This window comes from Grampus griseus, assembly GCF_964374135.1.
Source record: "Grampus griseus genome assembly, chromosome: 7".
NCBI classification, from domain to species: domain Eukaryota; kingdom Metazoa; phylum Chordata; class Mammalia; order Artiodactyla; family Delphinidae; genus Grampus; species Grampus griseus.
The window spans coordinates 67,015,986-67,028,951 of NC_139001.1; the positions used below are offsets into that span (position 1 = coordinate 67,015,986).

At 37.6% G+C, this 12,966-nt stretch overlaps 1 protein-coding gene across 2 annotated transcripts in view; it reads left to right on the plus strand.

Annotated features, from left to right (window-relative positions):
• Positions 1-12,966, plus strand: part of GRB14 (growth factor receptor bound protein 14) — a gene marked incomplete at its 5' end in the record, with an annotated part of 125,449 nt that overhangs the window by 99,661 nt on the left and 12,822 nt on the right. For both annotated transcript variants that reach the window (XM_082658992.1, XM_082658993.1), the window contains 4 exons: positions 334-408; positions 4,336-4,473; positions 9,458-9,568; positions 9,760-9,855. In XM_082658992.1, the coding sequence (XP_082515118.1) occupies positions 334-408; positions 4,336-4,473; positions 9,458-9,568; positions 9,760-9,855 (420 nt within the window). The remainder of the gene's footprint in view (positions 1-333; positions 409-4,335; positions 4,474-9,457; positions 9,569-9,759; positions 9,856-12,966) is intronic.

Genomic DNA, 12,966 nt, shown 5'->3' on the forward strand with positions numbered 1-12,966 from the left:
TCCTTCAGTACCTGCTAGAGTGGTTGCAGGACTCAGGGAAGACGTATGGGAGCTAGCACACTGTCAGCCTGAGGGCAGTGTTTGTAACTGGAGGTACATGGATCTCTGTGTATCAGCACCATCTGAGGGTGTTTGGCTAGTCTTCGGGCCCTGCTCCTACCTTCTCATTAAGATACCTGCGGGTAGAGTCAGGGACTGGCATTTTTAAAAGTGCTTTGGGTGAATTTTCAACACACTGATTTAAAGAGCTCTTGCTTTAGATGACTGTGTTGGTCATAGTTCAATCTTTTCTGGCATGGCTTTGGGATAATATAACATGTATCTTTTCGTCAGTATTTTTTTCCAGAGCATATGGTGTCTTTTGCAACTGAAACCAATGGTGAAATATCCCCCACACAGATTTTGCAGGTAAAATATATATTTTCATTAAAATATGTAAGTACTAAATAATGAAGGGAAACTGTAAGGTCCTTATTTATTTATTTTTCTAATTTTATAAGTAGATATACTCACTTATCTTGCATTTCCATGCCTTTTTTTTTTTTTACTTCATGAGAGTTGACAATATTCTTTTTTTAAATTGAAGTATAGTTGATTTACAATGTTGTGTTAGTTTCAGGTGTACTGCAAAGTGATAAAGTTATACACACATATAGAGTTATTTTGTTTTCAGATTCTTTTCCCTTATAGGTTATTACAAAATATTGAGTATAGTTGTCTTAGCTATACAGTAGGTCCTTGTTGGTTATCTATTTTATATACAGTAGTATGTATATATTAATCCCAAACTCTTAATTTATCCTCCCCCTTCCCCTTTGGTAACTATAAGTTTGTTTTCTATGTCTGTGGGTCTATTTCTGTTTTGTATATAAGTTCATTTGTATTTTTTTTCCTTTGATTCTAATATAAGCGATATCATATGATATTTGTCTTTCTCTGTCTGGCTTACTTCACTTAGTAGGATAATCTCTAGGTCCATCCATGTTGCTGAAAATGGCATTATTTCATTCATTTTTTATGGCTAAATAATATTCCATTGTATAAATATACTACATCTTCTTTATCCATTCATCTGTCAGTGGACATTTAGGTTGCTTCCATGTCTTGGCTATTGTAAATAGTGCCGCAATGAACACTGGGGTGCATGTGTCTTTTCCAGTTATGTTTTTCTCCGGATATATGCCCAGGAATGGGATTGCAGGATCATATGGTAGCTCTATTTTTAGTTTTCTGAGGAACCTCCATACTGTTCTCTATAGTGGCTGCACCAATTTACATTCCCACCAACAGTGTAGGAGGGTTCCTTTTTCTCCACACCCTCTCCAGCATCTATTATTTGTAGACTTTTTGATGATGGCCATTCTAACCAGTGTGAGGTGATACCTCATTGTAGCTTTGATTTTCATTTCTCTAATAATTAGTGATGTTGATTGAGCATCTTTTCATGTGCCATCTGTATGTCTTCTTTGGAGAAATGTCTATTTAGTGAGGTCCATATTTATACATGTTCAGATTTTGGATGGTATGCCTTGAGTGGTTAATTTTTGCTGGAGATAAGGTTGGAAAAGAGAAGAAGAGGAAAGAAAAGAAAAGAGCACAATCTAGATAAAGAATTCTGTAAATCAATAAAGACCCCTAACTATATTATTCTTCCCAGTTTTGAACAACTGTCAAAGGATTTTAAGCGTTTAAAAAATGTGTATCATGAAAGGAAACTGGCAGAATTTTGCTCTGTGATGTATTTAAAGATTGTTAGTCTTCGAAAAAATCAAAATTTCCAGTAAATTATAGACATTTTACCAACATATATTTAGTGTTAACTTTTATAATAAATGCTCTCAATCCTATTTATGATAAAATATTTAGCAATTAAATGAAATATTATCTATGATGGAAACACTTGATTGAAACATGAAATAGCTGAATTAAGAATAATAGTTATGGGCTTCCCTGGTGGTGCAGTGGTTGGGAGTCCGCCTACCGATGCAGGGGACACGGGTTCGTGCCCCGGTCTGGGAGGATCCCACATGCCACGGAGCGGCTGGGCGCGTGAGCCATGGCCGCTGAGCCTGCGCGTCCGGAGCCTGTGCTCCGCAACGGGAGAGGCCACAACAGTGAGAGGCCCGCGTACCGCAAAAAAAACTAGTTATTTAATTTAAAACTTCCTTAGTTTTGCATCTATTGAGCTCATTTCTTACAAACTGGCAATGGCTGTAGGCTGTAATTTTCTTAAGACATTTTCATTACAATAAAAATTTTCAGTTATTTTATTTTTGATACTATACTTGTTAACAGGTTAATGGTGAGCAATGTCTTTATAATGGTTGCTGTTTGGTCTAAACCCCAGGCCTCCCCGAACCCACTCAATAGTCTCTGATCTTTAATGAAGAAAACTTTTAATAGTTCCAGTATAGATATTACTTTAAATATGTTGGTATTTGAATATACTGGTAAATATATTGGGTATCACAAATTTGTTTTCTATGGGCTTTTTATTTGTAATAGGTTATATTTCATTTTTTGCTTCAGAATATTTTAGAACTATGATTAGCCTCAGGATTTCTCTAAAAGCTACTTATATGCTACTAGGCTGTCACAGACACCCTGTAGAATGTTAGGGTGAATGGCAGCAGCGGCAGTGCCCCAGCACCCCTAGCTCTCACGCCTGTTTATACTTTGCCTTTGGATTATGACAGGGCGGTGGATTGGAGTTTTTCTTCTGCCTCCTTTCCCAAATTCTCCTATAATTTAGTTATATTACTTTAATGTTAAATTATAAAAACAAGAAAAGTCATAGCTTTGGAATCAGATAGTCCTGCACGTGCCCCTGACCTCTTCTCTCCACTGAGGCAATGTTTCCACTTTTTAAAACGTTCCTTCTTTTTCTAGTGTGACCTCTATGACTCCCTTTTTAAAATTTAATTGGTTTGGTTTAATAACTTGGAAAGCACTCAAACTAAAAAACCTACTTGCCTGCTTTGCATGTCAATTAATTAATATCTGTGGCTCATTAAATTAGAAGTTTTTTTATTAATTTACTTAAAAAACATTATCTACTCTCAGCATTTCCCCGAATAGCCTTTTAAAACTATGTTACGCTGTTTTAGCTAATATTTTCTCTTAGTTTCAGTTTTAACATTTTGCATTCGTTTATTCATAGGGATTTCCATTTCCTTCTTTTAGTGAGACACTAATGCGTTTCCACTGTCTTATTAAGGATGCTGAGCACAGCCACTCAGAGCTATTCCTTTTCATTCTCAATTTCCTGACCAACACATGCCTGCTGTCTCAGTTAATTATCACTGGGTAACAAACTATTCGAAATCTTAATGGCTTAAGTACCCACTCATATTTTGTCAACAGTTTTGTAGGTTGGTATTTGGGAAGGGTTTAGCTGGATGGGTCTCTGAAGCAGATTGACTCCCAAAGGGATTGTGGATCCGCTTCTTCTGAGATAGCTTTTCACTACATGTGTCTGGTACTCCTTGGCCCCTCTCTCTCTCTCTCCACATGGTGTGTCATTTTCCAAGACTTTTCCAGTTGCGTTGTGCTTCTCACCACATAGCCATCTCAGGGTAGTCACGTTTCTTATATGAAAGTTAGCTTCCAAGAGTTAAGTAGTGGAAGCCATCAGGCTAGTTAAGGGACTACAGTTAGAACGGCAGCCTGTTCCTCCCGCCATATCCTATTGGTCAGAGCAGTCACAAGCCTTGCCCAGATTCAAAGGGCTGGAGAAACTTCACCTCTTGGTTCAGTGGCAGGATCACATTTGCAGAAGAGCATGTGGAATGAAAGATATTGTTGCAGTTCTCTTTGGAAAACACAACCTGCCCATACCCACCCACAACTGAGAACCATAGAGGACAAAGACATTGTTTACTTTACCTTCATCGAGGAGGTGAACTTGGCTCAATTTCTTTAATAATTGAATAATGGAAGTCCAGATCATGGTCTTACATATACCATAATGAAGTTGAAGTTGATAGGTCAATCTATAATCTCAAGGAAAATCATAGACAGGGATGAAAAGTATCAGGACTTAACTCTGTAGACAAAGTTCAGCTTTTCAAATGGACATTCAAATAGCTTGTAATTTTGGTGTTTGACTAAGTACTGATCACTTAGAATATATATTTCGTGAGCATATTTTCATTTGGAACTTGCCTCAGTCTTGCCTCACAAGACTGATTTATTTTCTGTTATATATATCGCTATTTCTGTAATGGTGTATAAGTGGTATCAATGCTGTTTGATTTTGCACGTTTCTATTTGAAATATAAAACTACAATATCATTGATTCAGAAACTGTATGAGAGTATCTGATTTTTCTTCCAGATGTTTCTGAGTTCAAGCACATATCCTGAAATCCATGGCTTCTTACATGCAAAAGAACAGGGAAAGAAGTCCTGGAAAAAGATTTACTTCCTTTTAAGAAGATCCGGTTTATATTTTTCTACTAAAGGGACATCAAAGGTAAATTGGAATATCAGTGATGTGCTATGAATTATATGGAAGTTGTAAGTTAAAATGGGTTTTACTTTGTTTTATTCATTATCTTATTGCATGATGTCAATAGTTGGTAATTTTTTTTAGATTCCAAACATTTGCCATAATCTATTTAAAAACTAATTATTCAGCTTTATTTCCCACTAGTTTCAATACACATCCTTTGATACCGTCTGGATGCTCTTGTTTCAGTACCACATTCCTTGCCCATTTCTCCCCCACTCTGAATCTACCCCCATTCTCCTTATCAAGGCTGGGATTTTGAAGCCCAACAGAGTTCACATCTTTTCTTTTTACCCAGGTCATACTACTGACCTTGCCCACCTCTGAACTTCTGTTGATGCAGTTAGTAACACTCAGCTGAGTCTGTAACTGCTTATTAGTTCCTTTGTGTGTGTTAGTTTTGTCTCCTCACCTAGATGATGAATTCCTAGAGGAAGTTATCATGTTATGATCAGTGGTGGATGTATGTGTGTGCTTGCTTATGTATACCTATGTATACAGTTACATAGACATTCCTGTGCAGATGTTCATACACACATACATAATCACTTATGAATGTGATTCCCTTAGCACTAGCACGATGTAATCTGTTTCTATGTAGTCTAGTTGTTGCCTACTATGCCATATGCCTGTGTTTTATGTCTTGACATTTTATGCAATGCATTGATTCCCTTCAAGTAAAACTACTTTTGAGAGTGTTCATGAGAGTTTAATTCTATGTTCATGCATCTGTTCTGTCAGTGACAACACTGTTGCTTCTTTATGGGTAATCTGTCATTTTTCTTTGGCTCTTTTTCAAATTTTATTATCATCATTGGTATTTAGTCATTTTCCTGCCATATTTCTAGGTATGTTCAAATATATTCTGCTATACATACCTTGCTTGATTCTTAACATGCACATTCAATCTTCAAATTCATATTTTTCTTTTATGCTGAAAATGTTCATTATTTATCTCTCATTCTCAATATTTGATCCTTTAAATTTTTAGTAGGATTTTCTGTCTTGGCTAGTCATGGCCCTAGGTGTCCCTTTGCTTGTGGCTGCCTAACTCCAGTCTCTGCCTGTGTCTTCACACAGCCTTCTCCTTTCTCTGTGTGTCTCTGATAAGGACACTTGTCATGGATTTAGAGCCCACCCAGATAATCTAGGAAGATGTCATCTCTAGATCCTTAGCTTAATTACATCTGCAAAGGCCCCTTTGCAAAACAGATCACATTCACAGTTTCTTCAGGTTAGGACATGGACAGATCTTTTAATTTTGAGTGAGAGAGTGAAATGATCATGTTGTAAGATGAACATGGCCACAGGGAGCTTAAAAAATCAACTAGAGAGACAGAGAAACGGAGAGGGGAAGGGAGCAGGGGAGGCAGGGGGAAAGGGATAAGTGGGCAGGAAGGGAGAGAGATTGATTGATTGAGTTGAGGCACAGATGCTAATTAGTGCTAACTAGATGATCATTTCAGTAAGCAAGGGTGGAGGCAATGGGATCTAACCTAGGATGAGCAGTGGAGAGAGAAGGGGATGGATGTAAGATTAAATGACAAATGGTCAGATTTTGTTAACTGGTTGATATGAAAGAAGAGGAAGCACTTAATGTTCTTAGAGAAAGACTTAAGGAAAATAAAGAAATAGAAAATGATAGAATAGGGCTTCCCTGGTGGCACAGTGGTTGAGAGACCTCCTGTCGATGCAGGGGACACGGGTTCGTGCCCCGGTCTGGGAAGATCCCACATGCCGCGGAGCGGCTGGGCCCATGAGCCATGGCCGCTGAGCCTGCGTGTCCGGAGCCTGTGCTCCACAATGGGAGAGGCCACAACAGTGAGAGGCCCATGTACCGCAAAAAAAAAAAAAAAAAAAAAAAGATAGAATAAACAGGAATAGGAGATTTGAAGAAATCAAATCTTAGAAGAAAGATACTGATCTTAGTTCTAGATATATTGTGTTGATGGTGAAGTATCCAAATGGAAATGCCCAGAACACAGCTAATGATAGAGACTAGATATTTGGGCAGTGGTATGGAGATATGGAGTTGCAAAGGAGTGATACTTCCCATATTTTCCCCAACTGTTCTTACATAGTTTCCTCCCTTCCCTGATACACAGTTTTCCTTTGCTGCTATTCACATGTGTGTGCACACACATGTGCAAGTGTGTGTAAGTGTGTTTTAGGTTTAAGTGGTGGAATACTTCATGGAAAAGGCCTCTACTTATTTAGTAATCCATTCCTTTACAGAAATCTTTTATTTTTAAGTATATATAGTTTGACTACTAGTGTTCTATCATATAGAAGCATTTAATTTTTCTTGAGGATTTAAACCTAGTTTTCAAATTGTTATATTACAGATAATGTTAGGATGAATAATTACCCATTTTTGTAATTAAGGTTTTAGACTTTTTCTTAACCTTTGTAATGAAGTTTCTCTTTTCCCAGTTTTCCTCATGTATGAAGTAATATACGAAGGTGGTTTTAAACAAATGTGTGCTGGATCATCTTTTTACTTTTAGCATCAGAGAAAAGTGGCTTCTAAATCCAGTAATCACATTTCTTTGACTGTCTTCCCAGTGATTCTTCACTGGAAGATATGACAATATCGCCTTAATTCCTGATTTCCTAATTTTTTAACAGGTTTCGCATGAAAATCCACAGCCCATTGTCTTTTTACTTCACCCTCCACCTCCTTTCCTTTCCCACCTATTATATAACAAAACAGCTCCTATTCCATCTACTGAAGCGATACTCTTATCCTTGCAGTAGTCCCCCCTTGGCTGGGCAACATTATAGGCATCAAACCTCTGTTCTCAGGTCATACCTCAGCTCTCCTCAACATGGTGTCTAACTTTGCTGTGCATCGTACATAATAGTGTTCTCTCTAGCCTGTGCTGAATGAGCATGTGTTCCATAGTCTATATATATGAAAATGATTATACGTTCCCCCTTAAAAACGAAATTCAAGATGTTAGATAAACTCAAGGATTATGACCTCTATAAAAATCATATAGGTTATCTAATGTCTAATATGACATTTCTACCTGGCAAAGTGACCATTTCCTGCCCTTTTTCTATGAGAAGTGTCTTGATTTATTTTACTTTCTAAAGATGTAGGCTGCATGGGAGTTAGATAAACACTTACACAAGCCTTGGAGGTGTGGCTATGACTTACAGAGAAACATCTAAGTACCCTGCTCTCCAACTTCCCCCTTATATACACGTTTGCATGCTAACCTTTCGCTAACCGTGCCAGCTCAGCCTTAGTCTTGTACTGTCATAAGCTTTGATGTGTCTGCAGTAATGGAACAAAAATTAGTCAAGAGAAGAAACTCATCATATCTCTTATGTCCTTCCAGTATTTCTTAAGCTGCCTTTTTCTCACGTCCAAATGACTCAGCTACATTGACTTCTACAGTATCAGTGGGCAGGGATGGTTTTATTCCATCTTCATAGAAATCAGACATTTTTACTAGCAAATCAGTTTCTATCAAGGAATAAAGTTTTAAAGGCCTTGCCAACAAGAGTACTTTTCTCCCTTCTCCTCCCTTGTTCCAAGGGCCCTAGGCTGGGTCTCTTTTTTTTTTTTTTTTGCGGTATGCGGGCCTCTCTCTGTTGCGGCTGACTCCGGACGCGCAGGCCCAACGGCCATGGCTCACAGGCCCAGCCGCTCCGCGGCACGTGGGATCCTCCCGGACTGGGGCACGAACCCGTGTCCCCTGCATTGGCAGGCGGACTCTCAACCACTGTGCCACCAGGGAAGCCCTGGGTCTCTTAACAATTTTCTTTTCTGCCTCATTCTCCCATGGAGTTGGGAGCTTTAGTCATCCATTGGATCAAAATGCCTAAAGAACAGTGACACACAGAGAAACAGTTGCATACACAGAAGCTCTTGCTCTACTAATCATCACTGATGGAATAGCCAGCCTACTGGCCAATGACTGAAATTTTTTTGGATTTGGATTTGAATGGGTTGCTCAAATTGCTGAATGTTCTGCTTTATCTTTTTGTTTTAAGAGCACTGCTTCTCAGATTTCAGTGCATGTGCATAACCTGGGTTCTTGTTAAAATGCAGATTTTGATTTTGAATCAGCAGATCTGGAGTGGGCCCTGAGATTTTGCATTTCTAATAAGCTCCCAGGTGATGCTGATACTGCTGGTCTGGGACCACACGACTAGTAGCAAGGTTTTAAAGAACCAATGCGTTGTGGTCAGTTTTGATTACACATTCAACCCCAGAATTAAGCATTTCTCCAAGTTATTAACCTATCACAGAATAATATGACCCAGTGATTTCCCATGACCAGCTCTAAATCTTATGGGTTTCCCAGAGAAGAAATAGCCCTTCATGATTCCACCTTGCCTTGAAAATCAGACACATTCCATTGCCAGGTAATTTCCCTGAATTTATCTGTACAGGCTTCCTTCCTTTTGTAAAGGAAGGTGGTCATGCCGCCTGTTTCATTGCTTGCTGTGGTATGTGAGGCAGTACACAAACATGAGGGACGATCATTTCTCAATGAAGCAGGAATCATCATCTGTTTTTTTTTTTTTTTCCTTTAGCTGCTATAGAAGCTCAAACCAACCTTCTTCCCTTTGTGGAACTACCATTATTTAAAACCCAAATAAGAAAACATTTTCAAAAGCCATGCTTTGCTCTCTTCTCTCCCTCAGATTCCTTGAAGTGGTGGTTAAAGCAACTAATCTTAAAATAGGAAGATATATTTTTTTGTATATTGGAAGTTAAATTATAAACAAATCACTACTTCTCAAATTAAATAATCTCATATCCAGCTCCTGGTTATTTAAGGATATAGTGACTTAGTTTTCCTTTCCTTTTGTATCTGTGACATTATTTGGAATAATTTTTGCCAAGGTATAAGTTATGTAACATAATAGAAATACAAACGGTAGTGTAAAAATATGTATGCATTTCAACATACATATATATTTTTTTAAGGAACCACGGCATTTGCAGTTTTTCAGCGAATTTGGCAATAGTGATATTTATGTGTCACTGGCAGGCAAAAAAAAACATGGAGCACCGACTAACTATGGATTCTGCTTTAAGGTACAGGCTTAATATTTTGCTAGATGAATAAAGCAAGCCTCAGCCTTTTAGGTAAGCTTGAGTTTCTTTTAATTTCTTTTAAAAAGAGACAGCTTTCTCTTATATATAGGAGAATTTTAGTGGCTTTTATTTCAACAGGTGTTACCTTCAAGATATGCATTAACGATAAACAATGTGCTGTGGCCTTCTAGCCTAACAAAGCAGGAGGGCCTCGAGACCTGAAAATGCTCTGTGCAGAAGAAGAGCAGAGTAGGACGTGCTGGGTGACCGCGATTAGATTGTTTAAGGTAATCTCACTGCAGGTGTGAATTTCTATTAAACATTGGGAGTACCATCAAAGTTTGAAAATACCTGTATTTCAAAATTCAGAAGACTCACTATGAATGCACGTGGGTATGTGGGGAAGAAGAAAAATAACTACCACCAAATGCGTGTATTTTATTTTTTATCTGAAAGATAAACATTTCCAGAGTAGAGTGCAATAACCTAATACATTTATCTTGTGTGTGTGGAGTATTCCATTTTTAAAAATGTTCTGCTTTTTATTTTTTTGTAAGAGTATTACATATATAGCAAGTATAACTGATTGAAATTTCTCCTGTCCATGACTTAGTCTGCATTTTAAAAACATTGCCATCAATCCGATGTGAAGTATATTTTAAAATGTGCCCACCTGGATATGTTTAGTGCAGTTGTTTTATGTTTTATTTAAGTGTTGTGTGAATTGCTTTCTAGTTTAATGCAAATTATTTTATAAATTTTACTACAGCTGTATTATTCAAACATTTACCTTTGTGCTAAGTAAAAATTACCGCTTCTATAAGCAAAATTTATTGGTAAGCATCTTGACAAGGAGTAAGAATGTTCTAAAAGTAGGTAGGGGGAGAGAGACACAGAACTGATTTCTTCCAGGATGTATAGAAAACACGTTTATTTTTAAAACTTGTATGCTAGCAAATTTAGCACAACTTTAAATTTATAATTATAAAACTTATCGACCATTTCCTTTTAAGAAGGGCAGAATAATCAGAATCAGAATTACTCATTGTCATACCAGGTTTGCAAGAAAGTTTTATTTTCTTTTACTTTTTTTTTAATTGAGGTGAAATTCACATAACATAAAATTAACCAAATTAACTTTTTTTTTTTTTTTTTTGGTACGCGGGCCTCTCACTGCTGTGGCCTCTCCCATTGCGGAGCACAGGCTCCGGACGCGCAGGCTCAGCGGCCATGGCTCACAGGCCTAGCCGCTCCACGGCACGTGGGATCTTCCCGGACCGGGGCACAAACCCGTGTCCCCTGCATCGGCAGGTGGACTCTCAACCACTGCGCCACCAGGGAAGCCCCAAATTAACTATTTTTAATGTGAACAATTCAGAGGCATTGAGTACATTCAAAATGTTGTGCAATTGCCACCTCTGTCTAGTTCCAAAACATTTTTTTCACCTCAAAAGGAGACTCCATACCCATTAAGCAGTTACTCCCAGCCCCTGGCAACCACTAATCCATGTTCTGTCTCTATGGATTTACCAATTTGGATATTTCATAGAAATGGAATCATACAATATGTGACATTTTGGGTCTGGCTTCTTCACTTAGCATAATGATTTGTGGTTCATCCATGTTGTAGCAGCATGTATCAGTACTTCATTCCTTTTTATGGCTGAATAATATTCCATTGTATGTGTGTTGGTTAACATATATATATGTTAAATAAACAATTTTGTTTATCCACTGTTGGGTATCTGGATTGTTTCTACCTTTTTACTATTGTGAATAGTGCTGCTATGAATATGTCTATACACGTATTTGTCTGAGTAACAGCTTTCAGTTTTTTTGATATATACCTAAAAATGGAATTGCTGGTCATGTGGTAATTCTATGTTGAACTTTTTGATGAATTGCCAAAATGTTTTCCACAGAGGCTAAACCATTTTACATTCCCACCAGCAATGTATAAGAATTCCAGTTTCTCCATATCCTCACCAACACTTGTTATTTTCCACTTTTTAAAAAAATACTCATCCTAGTGGGTGTGAAGTGGTAGGAAGAAAGTTTTTTAAAGTAATTTAAAGGAAGCTTTTGGATTAACTGTGAAATTTTCTTCCTTTAGCTGTTATGGCAGAAAGTCACTATGGTTACCTTTTTATTAGAGATTTGTTTCTCAAATAGTCTACTGTCAAAATGGCTGTCATGATTTTGGTTTCAGCAAATCTTAGAAATCTTGATTCTTTGAAACCCTCATGTTAAGTAGTCACTTGTTTGCTCTCATTGTCGTAAAATGTAAAACAAACAAACAAAATGAAGAAGAGAAGAGTACTTTAGAGGGTCTTGGAAACCAACCAGTCAAAGCAGTAGTAACTAGGTAACTAGGGATATGCATTGGAATCACCTGAGGTGCTTTCTGAAGCTCCATGTGCCCAGCCCCATCCTGGGGGATCCCGAGTTAGTGACTTGAACTCCAGGTGTCGGCCTGATTAAGAAACGCTGAGTTCATCCAGCGCTGTCCTTTTATAGATAAAGAAGCTGGCACTCTTTGGTAGACTTTACTCCATCACAGTTATGGTAGAGAAAATATCTTGAGGTCTCAGGTTTTCTCTCCCCTTCCATCAGAACCCTGTAAGTCCAGCTATGCTGGTGGAAGAGATACTTTCCAACCTTGTTAGCCAAGTCTTTCTCCCTTCTAAGGGCCTCAAATTCAAACACCCAACACAGAAGCAGGTGGTAAACCCACTTCCTTTAATCAGTCTTTCAGTGACTCTGACATGCTATTGATTTTACTAGGATGTTCTATTATTTTTTGTGTAATTAGATGAGAATTATGCCAATAAAATTGTGATATGATGTTTCATATCACTTATAATTTTTATTTTCATTTGAATATTTAGATTTATTTAGGCCTATAGTCCTGATTTTCATCATTTTTGTTGATGTTATCAATTTTGTGTATACACACAGATATATATGTATGTGTATAGATATACATATATATGAAATGTTAGTTGAGGTATTCTTAAAACTTCTTCATATTCTCAATCTGGTTTTTCTGAATCATTTTCATCTCAGAGTCATGGATACTCATATTTTCCACAGATTAACCAGCTCTGTGGTTCAAGAGCTTTTGGGAGGCATCATCTCTCAGATGAGTGCTCTGCCATGGTGCATGGGGTTGTCTTTCTAGCTACTGGCATTCCTTTTGCAAGGTTTTCATGCTAATGACTTCTTAATCCCATATCAGTTTCAGGCAATGGCAAGTCAATTCATCCACAGTGAATATGAGATGCCATAGATTATAATACAGATTGTTAGTTTGAAAACAAATGTGTGTCTAAGAAATGATGAAATGTACTAAAAGCTTTCTTTGTTCTTTCTATATCCAGAATGCTCAGTTTCTGGAA